Source organism: Lygodium microphyllum, chromosome 2, assembly GCF_053477565.2.
Source record: "Lygodium microphyllum isolate KBCC chromosome 2, Lygodium_microphyllum_v1.1.10, whole genome shotgun sequence".
NCBI lineage: Eukaryota > Viridiplantae > Streptophyta > Polypodiopsida > Schizaeales > Lygodiaceae > Lygodium > Lygodium microphyllum.
The window spans coordinates 109,662,676-109,674,212 of NC_141136.1; the positions used below are offsets into that span (position 1 = coordinate 109,662,676).

Sequence of the window (11,537 nt, forward strand, 5' to 3'; positions counted from 1 at the left end):
ACACTTTTATGGGATGATATAAATAAGTGGGAAAGCAATTCAACCAATCCATTTCTTTCTTATTAATGAATCTATATGTACTTTCACTATTAGAGCCACAATGTAAACAACTGTACCATGAATGCTGCCTAAGTTCAAAGTGTGTTTAGGATCTTTAAACCTATCTAAGTATCCATGGAGATGGAATAGGCTAAATTAGGAACACCCAATAGCTTATCAAACTCTTTTTCACCTGGATCAAATGGTATTTGGCGACTTAGGTCAAAAGAGAAGTTGGCCAAGGCATCATAAAACTCACTGTGGTCATTACCATCTTGAAACTTTGAGCATGATCAAGCACATTGGATTCCTCTTCTTCATCACCCAACTCTTCAATGAAAAACTTACTATTCACCTTGGCCTTATTGTGAATATAGTTGGTCATATGGTCAAGCATGTACTTCAATGAGAAGCATACTATTCACCTTGGCCTTCTTGTGAAAACATTTGGCTACATAGTCAAGCATGTAGTTTTTCCCACAGTTAAAGCATAAACCAATTCCTTCCTTTCCTTGAAGAGATCCATTGGTATAAACATTTGGTTTCCTTGAGATGGAGAAGACTTTGGTCTATTTTTTGCTTGCTTATTGTTTTATCCATGGCTAAATACTGGCTTGAAATTGCTTTGTTGCTTGGATGCATTGAATGAAGGGTAGATTAGCACTCTTAGAGTGCTAATAGGCATATTGGATCCTCCATAATTTTCTCCTTATCACCCTTGCTTTTAATTTTCTTTTTTGGTAAGGTTGTTAAATTTTAGTATCCCTCCTATATTTGCATGTGTATCTCTCAGAAGCTCAATTGCTTGGAAAGGAGTGTAGGGTTTTGTGCCATTCATCCATTTTTTGAAATGTCCCCAATCATGTATGGGATAATTTTACCTTTTTACATATCACCACCAAGTGTGAGTGAATCCTTATAAATGAAGTATAGCAAAGTGTGTCCCATCTTGAATAAATGTCAAAGTGTAGGACTCCAACTTTTTGGTCCACTCCTCTAAGTCAAATGGTGAATATGATTGCCAGATCTACTTGGAAATGACTATTTTATTAGGAAAATCACTCTCATTAATGCATAGTTATCCACTATTATTGATCTAAGCATCTATCATTTGGGTCTTCATTATTTGAGAAACTCCTTCCAAAAGTTGGATGATATATGCCCATAGGCACTTGGCTCCTTGGACCTTGACAATTTACCATGTGAATACTCTCAATTGGCTCTTCATTGCATTGTAAGCATTCCCCAGCTTCATATTGGCTATATGGTATGCTTGTTTTTCCATTGATACATTGCTATGAGTTGGTACGTAATGGCAATCTCTTTATTTTCCTTCTCTACCATTTCAACTGCAAGTTGCAACTAATTGAGAAATTTGGTATGTGAGTTTGTCAATGGAATCTTTGGTTATGTTATTGGATAGAGTCATTTGATCCATCCTTGACACTAACTCATGGTGCCTTACTATATGTCGTGTTTTGTGACCGTATAAACTTGCATTTAAAGTGCTATAGTCTTCTTTTGGTTGGGGTTCTTCTTGATGCTCAATGGGACTATTCTAAACTTTAAAATCTCGTATTTTTTTATATAGATCATCCTAGGCTTTAGTATTTTGTCTATTCCCTACCATACTAGGTGTTGTCCACAGACCACCTTACAGTGTTTACTAATATAGTAAGATTCAACTAGAGTTTTTCTACAACTCTTGTGCATTCAATAATACACGCTCTATAATTGTTTGTTTTGATCTCCAATTGCTACACTTTTTGAATCAAATCCAAGGTGACAATATCCTCTTCTCAATGAGTGCTTAATATTTCCATTGGAATCAAGATAGAAAATTAGGTAGTACCAAATTTGTGGCTATTTAGAAAAGTCCTACACTCAAGTTGAACATATAAGAGCCCTATTTTGACCTCTGAATGCTTTGTTTTAATCTATAATGTCTTGAATCTTCAAGAGACACTTCAATATCGATTCTCCACCCATCGCTCTGCCTGTGGTGAGGGATCCGATGGTGGTCAATGGCACTTGTATAGGCTCTGAATCACCGAGGGTTTTGCAAAGTTCCACCTTGGGTTGGTTTGTCATAGGCCTTTGGGATCTTTGATAGTAAATGAGGATATCCTCTCTTTTGTCCAACTATCTCCCTCTATATCAACCTTTTATGTCAATATTGGGAATCATATTCATTGGGAAATTCTAAGATTTCTAATCAAACAAGTATGCAAATGGAAAGAGTTGAAAGAAAATTGGGAAATGAATGAATGCCAATGAGTATTAGGATAGAGAGTATATCTCTAATTGGTGATTGAGTGATATTTTAAATGTATACTCACTCTCTCATTATGAAATTTTTCAAAACACACAAATCAATGATTAGGAAATCGGGATTTAAAAACTCAATAGTAATCCATTCTTGACTGAATTTTCAAGCATGTATGCAATCAAAAAACCTTTCAGTTCATTGATTTCACTAATAGATCAATTTATCTAATGGAGACTAGATTTAAAGTTCTAACTAATTATGAAATCTCTATAAGAAAATGGACAATAGCTTAGCAATAGGATTGGAAAAAAACACAAGTTGATCCAAGTAATTTTCTAATTTTTGCTTTAAAGATGCAAACTTGAGAATGGGTCCAATGTCTTCAATCTTCAAGAAACTTTGGTAGGTCTTTGCTGGCTGCAGATGGACTTTAAAAGCAAGATTTGAAGTCTTCTTGATGAAATTTGCAGCTTGATGTCAAGCTTTCATGGATACTTTGTTGTTAAGGAAATGCTAGGAACAGTGCAAAAATAGGTCTCAGATATTTGCTAAATATGTTTCCAAGGAAAAGAATGTTTCAATGACAATGTGCATGAGGAAGATCAATGATTACAACAAAGGATGAGAACTATTAAAACTAACACAATCTACATAGTAAATTTTATAATACAATCCTCAACCTCTCTTAATCAACACTAGACATTGGTTATGCTCTTAAGGAAAATGATCTCCAGAATATCTCTCAAAACACCATTAAATCTTGGGAGTGATGGAAGATGAGATAGGAGGTTGAAATATCCATGAAAGCTTGAAGAAGATTTAAAGAGGAAAAGAAGCATGTCTCAAAAGTAACAGAGACTAAATATCCATTCGAACATTACTGAAGCTTCTTTTCCCAAAATTCTTTCTAATTGATGGATCAATTGTTTAACCTTCATATCCTACCATATTTGTCTAGTCCTCTTGTGAATGGCTCCATAGATAGTCATTGCTAGTTGTAGAAGGTATGCTAGTCACTTGCATGTACTCTAATGGCCTACACATGTTGTACATACTACCATAGATTGTTTGAAATGGAAAATAGGAAAATGGATATGGAAGAAAGTAAGAGAAAATGGATCAAAGGCCTAAGCTTTGCCACCAATTGTAAGGAATGGTTATGAAGAGGAGAGAGAAAATAAAAAAGGAGAGAAAAGACTAGAAGGAGAGAGGAAAAGAGAAAGAAGAGAGACAAGGAGCAAGAAGCCATGTAAGAACTATGTAGAAGATTGGGAGAGATGAAAAAGACTTGTATATGATTGAATGATGAAAAAAAAAACACCTCTTACATCTTATATACCCATGCCAATGTGGGTGGTGCATTTTCACTTATTTCTAAAAATATTATCCCCCCCCCCTCCTTCATTATAAGTATGCTACAAAATCCTTCACATTTATCAATGGTGCAATTGTGGAGATGAGGTAGAGCCTAGGTGGAGCTCAAATTCTTCTTGGCAATAAATTGGTCACACTAAGCATCACTAACCTAGAAATATTGAGCATCTCTACACTAGCAATATTGAGCATCTCTGAACTAGCAATCTTGAGCATCAATGACCTAGTAATATTGGTCACATTAAACATAATTGACATAGCAATATTGAGCACCTCTCATGTCAACTCTTCTAAGTGTAATATGGTTGAGAATGCCTTGGTGTTGATTAAGTAATCATACCATTATTGGTGTTGCTATTGGAATAATGGATTGGATCTATAGCACGAATGTCTTAACAATGCAAATTACAATCCATGTAAAGGGTTACTAATGCTTGATTGTGGTTGCTTTCTTGTGTCCCTCCTTCAACTTTTATCTCCTTAGCTCACACATACACACATGTAGAGGGTTACTAATGCTTGATGGCGGTTGTTTTCCTATGTCCCTCCTTTAATTTCTATCTCCTTAGCTCACACATACACACATGTGTTATTTACAATCTTGAAAAGACAAACATCCACTTGTAGGTACTTGATCTCTATATCATATCTACCATATTGACTTTGACTTTGACAAAGTCTTCTAATTGGATTGATATTAGCAATGTATATGAGAGGTAGGTACTTGACTAACAAGTTAGTTGATAGTAGCAAATAGGCCTTTGACTTGATTATATTAGAGCTACCCACCATTTCTTCATTAATATCTTACTGCATACAAACATGAAATATTGGTAGCCATGCTTTCAAAGAAATTATTGCATGCATTTAATATAAAGTAACTTATTTGCCACTACAGCTTTTAGCCTTTTCTATCAATAGCCTTCATTGTTCACAAAAAGTGATCATATGGTATAAAGAAGTGAAGATTATGGGTTAATGGATTTACAAGACCTCATAATAGGCATTAATAGATAGATGTGTGGCATAGACACAATTCTCTCATTTTCTTGGTGAGGTTGGTGATACCTACATATGCATTTGAGGGGCATTTTATATCATTCACAATCTAGCATCTAATGTTGTGGTAGCACATGAATATACATGACATGATCTACATTGGCCAACCCTAGGTGGTATTTGACCTACATTGATAGGTAACCTACCTGAATGATCACATGTAAATAGTACTCTTGTATGGACCTTAGGATGACCTATTACACTCTGATTCTTTTGGATTCAAAGCTCCAAGATAATGGTGATTAAGCTATGAGTTCACTCTCACTCTGATCTTTATATTGAATTTCTAGAGTCACAAGTGTGCTAAATAGTTTTTTGCATGCAATTGCAACCTTAGTCCCCCCCACAAATATAACATTGTATCATACCTATTGAGAGCACGCATGAAAGGTATGGCTTTTATTAACGAAAATAGGTATGGTTGTTATGTTGTAATTGTTTGGTCGTATGTTGCTTAAATTGTGTGTAAAGGGCTGAGTTTGACTCCTGTTATCTATAAAGCATTAATATTTAGTATATTTCTAGACCAACTGACATGTAGATAATAATGGGTTTCTTATTAATGTAGCAAAACATATCAATTAAGTGGAGGAGCTTATCAACTTCACATAATACTCTTAGGTTAAAGCTTGTGGTATTACCTAATTGAAAATTTCCAAGAGGCCTAGATTAATATATATTGTACTATGACTATAATAAGATAAACTTAAAATTTGTATGTTCACTTTTAGTAATATATCCCCAATTGTAAGAAATTTATTATTTCTATGCTTATAATGCCCATCATGCTCAAATTTTAGTACTATGTCCCCAATTATGAGGTATTATTTTTGTTTGCTTAAAATGTCAATCTTGGTGAAAATGTACAACATGTTTATTATTGTCACTTGGCATCTATAAAATACAAGTTTTCTCCAAACCATTATTGGAGTTTTCATACATTGCTATCAAAATTGTGCCTCTAGTTGTCGTTGTTTCTCTTTTTGGGTATGTGGTCAAAATATTCCTTCATCTGTCTACAACTGCCTACTTCATCTTTAGGCAGATGAACGAATATTGCATCTAGAAAATCCAAGAAAAGACGAAAGGGAACTCTTTCAACGTGCAAGGCTTGGCTTATTGCTAGTTGAGCTTGAAGTTATTGGTAAATGATCTCCATCCCTCTCATTTTAACGTCCACACCAGAGTAGTGGGCTTGCGTTTTGACGACAATGGTGATGACAACAAGCGGGTCATTCTGGATGCCGATGCGTCTAAGGTTATCACCAATCTCCAGTCGCACATTCGTCAAAAGGCTCTTGTGATCAAACCGAGGCACCACATTGAAGCTGCCGACGAACTCGGCACCGATGATGGGAGTGTTGCGATCGGCGTCCGGCAAGTTGAGGAAGACGAGCAGCTGCACGAAACGGTCTCTAACGAGCTCCACCCCTTGTATGACTAGCACTTCGTCAAGCTGTGATTGCCTCTGATGATTTTTCGCAAGAGGGAGCCTTACGAGGGCAGCGAGTCTCTGACCTAGATCAATAGTTGGACTACTGTGTGTCGACGAAGCTGGGCCAACCTCCTGCACGCCCATGGCTGCTGCAACAGAAGCTAAGTTGCCAGTTGAGGAAGGCTGAGGATTGAAATTAAGCCACAGGTTATCGCCTCTGCTTACGTGCTGGTAGGTGATACCTAAAAGCAAAAACAAATTCCCATTATGATTTCCACGTTATGAATTACAAGCACATGATGAGCTTTTAGGAGGGAGGGGCAGTATACCTAGCTAGGTGTGGTTAGGGGCAGGGGGATGCCCTTAACCACACCTAACTAAGTATGCAGCGCCTCGTGAGGAGAAGCTCATGATGTTGGAACACTCGAGGAAAAGCAAGGGATAAGAGAGGGCTCAGGTAAGGACCACATGCATAGCTAGATGTGATAGGGCTCATGGGTTTAGGGGCCAACGAGTCCATGCCCCTTATTGCACCTAGCTAGATATGTAATTTTCCCCTTAAAAAACTCATGATGTTCAACACTCTCACGGTCAAAAGAGTCCTTTTTCTCACATGGCAAAATGTCAAATTTCAAAAAGCTCTTATTTACCTAGCTTTTGTGTGTCTAATGCATCACGGGCTGTGACGCGCACTAAGTGGCCCTTCTCATCGTAGAACACAAACTCGGCATTGAGGAAGTCAGGGTCGCTTGGGGGCTTGCGCATGCCGCCTGGCATGGAGCGCCACACCTCCCAAAGCCGGTCCAAATTGCTATGGTGCGCGAAGAAGATAGGGTCGCGAGCAGCCGTGCTGAAGGTCCCCATGTCCTGGATTAGCTCTAGGCTAAGGTCTCCTGTCCAAAAATGAATGGCATTGTGTACCCCGTTCTCAAGTTGCCCCCCCAATGGGGCATCTAGGACGGTCGAGTTGGAGTCGTCTGTGCCAATCCTAAATTGAACAACAAGGAAACACAAAGTCAAATAAGTTAAACCTAGCTAATACAACCTCATTGTATCGTTATTATTATTAGCACCTAACCCACAATGAATAGCCTTTGTATAAGAAACTAATAAATAACTAATGTATGATACACACTTAAATATATAAGAATAGGGTGGGTTTACACTAGGCAGACGAACTTGGTGAGAAATCCATGCCCATTCCTCCCATAGTTCACAAAAAGTTGCCAAATATTATACACCATATGTTTCCTTAAATATTTCAAGTGATTGTTGTAGGCCACTTGGGACGGCATCTCCCTCCCCCCACAAATAGCACAAGATTTGATGTAAAAAGCCTATTGACCTCTTATCTAGGTGCAGGGAGATGTCTACCTATTTTTTTCTAGGTTTTTCTCCTTTTGACAAGTATGCTAGACACATTTGCACAAAATTGACATCCGAACATGTTTGAACCCACCCTAAATAGCTAAAACTAGAATAAGCAAGAAGCAAATATATAACTAACTGAGGCCTAATACATGTTGGTAGTTGTGGATAGATTTTGGCATGCACCTTGATTGTGTAGGAAACATTGGCCAAAGATAGTGTGAACTTAATGCATCAATCTATAACACATGCATAGGGGAAAAGGAAGCACATTGGACAAGCATGTTGGGGCTCACTTTTATGGACCTTTAGATTGTTGAATTTGAGGCATTGGTAGATAGGGTGAACCACTTGGAAGGGGCACACCCTATGCAGAATATTATTAATTGACCACATTGATAAGACCATTGAAGGGCTACATGGCTTTTTAGACTTGAAGGACATGTTTTCATTTTAAAGCACCATGGCTTTTCACTAGCCAAATGGATATTGAAGAGATGGGAAATGCCTCTAAGCTAAAAGGTTATTGAGGGTGATGGTTGTCCCTTTTTGTTTTTTTTTTTCTCCTTGACACATTCTCAACAAATCAACCTTGGGCATGTTACAAGGCCTTTGTTAGCCCATTAGTAAAAAATATTGAATCTATGATTCCTTCCAAATGAATAACTTTGTACTTGAAGGACAAGCTGAAGAAAGAGGGGCTTAGTTTACCCATGCAAGCTTGTAATGAAAGAAGAGGCATTAGTGCACATGGGTTCACCCAGCTAGTGTGTGGGAAGGCCCTTAGCAACACACACCCTAGACTTACCTTGTCCAAAGTCCTCCAAACGAGTCTCTCTACCCGGCCTAAACCGTAAGACCGTGGACTCTTACCTCGTCCAAACAAAGACCGTGGACTCTCACCTTGTCCAAACAGACGCCCTAAATAGGAGCCATGTGAGGTGAAAAATTCATGCAGCTCGGTTCCCAATGGAGTACTGAATATTTCGTACCTGTAAGCACCCCCGAAGAAAAGGGTCGGAGAGGAAGCCGTCACTACAGACTGGTACATCGCATTCAGATTCTCCTGCACGATGAGCGAGTTGTTGGTGGTGTTAGAGAGGGGGTTGAGGCGGACGAGAGCGGGTGGCGCATGGGCCGGGTTGCGCTTGGGGTCGTAGAGGGAGGAAGAAGTGTCGAGAGCGAACATGGCGGGCATGACGTTGGCGCCGGCGCCGGTGAGCTGGTTATCCCAGTTCCAGAACACGAGGGAGAAGTCCGGGTCCCCGACGAGGCTGCCCAGGATGCGCTCGTGGAAGTAGATGTACCAGCGGTGCCAGGCCAGGAACAGCCACGAGAAGTGCACCTGGAGGGTGATGTTGCTGGCGCTGGATTGCATGTAGGCGCCGTTGCAGAAGGCGCAGTGGACGTTGGCCTGGGTGGCTAGGCTGCGGGGGTCGTCCGCCGGCAGGGCCCGCATCAGCTCGTACGCCTTCCTGTACCTGGCCACGTCAGCCTCGCTGGCGGTGTGGGCGGGCCTCCGGACGCGAGGCGCGCTGCTATGTGATTGGCCGGCGAAGCTGAAATCGACCACGCGGCCATCGGGCGGTAGCGGCAGGCAGCAGTTGAAGAAAAGCGTCACGGGCGGGCCTAGCACGGACTTGTCCTCGGCCATCTTGCATCGCCTGAGGTCTGGGGCGCGGATAGGCGCTGCCGAAGCCAGCTGGCCGCCGATATTCCAATTATTCACCGCTACTATTAGCCCTAGAAGAACTACAGCTAGGGCACTAGAGTGTATCATCGTAAGTAGCGTTAGAGCTGCTCTAGTATCGCTCGTAAATCTAAGTAGCGTTAGAGCTTACAGTATTCCGAGAGAGAGAGAGAGAGAGAGAGAGCGGGGGGCTGTCTCCCTGTCCGTACTGTCGATGAATACACCTACATGGCAACCATACACAGAGTCATAATATATGGATTAGCGGAAGCGGCATATGGTTGACACAGTCGACAGAGTCCTCGCGAAAGACTCGCTCTCATTGGGGCCCCGCTAGGCTGAAGGCCAGTCACCACCAGATGCTAGCTGGAGGCTGGATCAGCTCATATACGCGTGTTGCACATTCCATCCATCATGCGTGTGCTTAGGAAAAATGAGCTTATCGTCCCCACCATTTCGATGATTATATTATCGCCTTGCTAATATTCATCGCCTCGCTCATTTGTCTCTGAGTCAATTAAATATTTATTATGTGAATGTTGTATCCTTATCTATCGTGCGTGCGTGTATTGCCCATCGTAGTGCAAATCGTAGTGCAAACTTCACTTTGACTTCAGACTATGAGTGGCCCCCACAACAAGTGACACTCACACAAGTAATTGACCCTTACGATTCCGGGTTTACAAGGTGAAACAAATTGAAAACACCAAGTAAGCAAAAAAAAAAGAAAAATCCTAAATCGATACAAGCAACCACATGTTCATAAAATCCCACATACCAAGCTCAAGGTTCAAGGGGGAAAAAAGGATGAGGAAGTAAATCCTTTTTTTCATCATTTGAGAAGAAAGTAGCTCCTCTTGAGATTGCATTCATGCATAACTTTTTAAAATATAATTATAATTTGAAAGATTTAAATGGGACTGATTTACTTCTAGGCGAACAAGTTCTGCGTTGTTGAGGCAAACCCATCAAACCTTGACCAAGCTTGCAAGGTAACATTGACCAACTAAAAAATCTCTCTCTCTCTCTCTCTCTCTCTCTCAATTGACGTTCAAGGGAGAACTTTCCATAAGAGAGGACTTTCCATGCCCTCATACACTAATTGACATTCAAGCTTACAACTTAGATAAAATGTTTCTTCTTGAAAAACACATTGGAGTAAAGGGGTCAATAAAAAGTGATGCTCGCTCAAAGTCAAAACACACCCCACCCAAATTTACTGATATTTTTACAAGAATAATATAACCTTTTTAACCAATAGAGTAATGAGACAAATTTTCATAAGCTTAATATGAGTCAAACAATTGAGTCATGTAAATTTTTCAATATCTCGAATTTTGTAAAATATTTTAAAAATGCATCCTTGAGTGTCACTCTATTGGCCCCTCATTGTCACTCTTTTGTGAAACCTTCAATTATAGCAAGGTCTACTTGATAAAAATATCAAAATTCCCCAAAAAAATTTCATGTTCAAGCTCCATATGATATTAATGGTTTGACTATTACAAAATATTTTTGCATTACACTTGGAAAAAAATAATAATAGGGAACTCTTGTATGATACTCTGTTGGCCCCTTTACCCTACATGAGTTGGAAATTTGAATGGCATCCTCACTTGCTTATATTTCTTTTGTGCAAGAATTCCACCCTCATAACAAAAATTAAGAGTCCCTCTCCATCACACATCAAATGAGATTTGTGTAAAGGTAGAGAGCTAAAAAATTCAAAATTTCCATTGACCTTTTGTAGCTTAGGGAAAATAAATAGCAATTGATGTGACAAGGGTTCGCAATAATCTTAAATATATTGCACGCATGCAGAAACAACCTTAAAAAGATTGAAACACACATACTTTTGCATACTAAGTCTAAAAGACACATTGAAGCTTTGCATATAATCTATAACTTTCTGGAATAAGCTCTATAATGTCATAACATAATATGTAATCTATAATTTCTTAAAATAACCTTTGTAAAGCTTTTCTTTAGTTACATTCTCCATCTTATATGAAGAGTAAAATATAAAAAATCACATGTACAAGGTGATGAATGTTATTTAATATATTTTTAAAAAAATGAATGTGCTATCCACCACAAAACCTTTAATTCTTAAGATTTTTTGCATGGGTCAATTTATAGCTGACTACTTGTAAAGAGAGAGTTTGTGTAATGCACGAGAGAGGGTGTTTGATAGTTGCTTGAATACCTATCTATGTAGGATCATTCGGATCGCTTAGGAGTTATGGACTTAGCGGGTTAAGCAGCTTTTGATTCTACCTTGCATTAGAACATATGGCCTCCAC

General features: G+C 39.3%; 1 protein-coding gene across 1 annotated transcript; it reads right to left on the minus strand.

Annotated features, from left to right (window-relative positions):
• Positions 1 to 5,553: 5,553 nt before the first annotated feature.
• On the minus strand, positions 5,554 to 9,453 carry LOC148040173 (aureusidin synthase-like). Its single transcript, XM_087697256.1, has 3 exons — positions 8,537 to 9,453; positions 6,827 to 7,164; positions 5,554 to 6,418 (listed from the first exon to the last, which is right to left on the minus strand). Exons 1-3 carry the CDS (start codon positions 9,322 to 9,324, stop codon positions 5,880 to 5,882), a joined length of 1,665 nt encoding a protein of 554 aa, XP_087553382.1. The 5' UTR covers positions 9,325 to 9,453; the 3' UTR covers positions 5,554 to 5,879.
• Between the last annotated feature and the right edge of the window lie 2,084 nt (positions 9,454 to 11,537).

What these genes read in the sequence shown, in the direction of transcription:
- LOC148040173 (XM_087697256.1), bottom strand. Translation starts at nt 9,324, where the DNA reads ATGATACACTCTAGTGCCCTAGCTGTAGTTCTTCTAGGGCTAATAGTA. An exon ending in TTCTTCGGGGGTGCTTACAG is followed by an intron (nt 7,165 to 8,536) that starts GTACGAAATATT and finishes TGTTCAATTTAG; the next exon opens with GATTGGCACAGACGACTCCA. An exon ending in ATTAGACACACAAAAGCTAG is followed by an intron (nt 6,419 to 6,826) that starts GTAAATAAGAGC and finishes TTTTGCTTTTAG; the next exon opens with GTATCACCTACCAGCACGTA.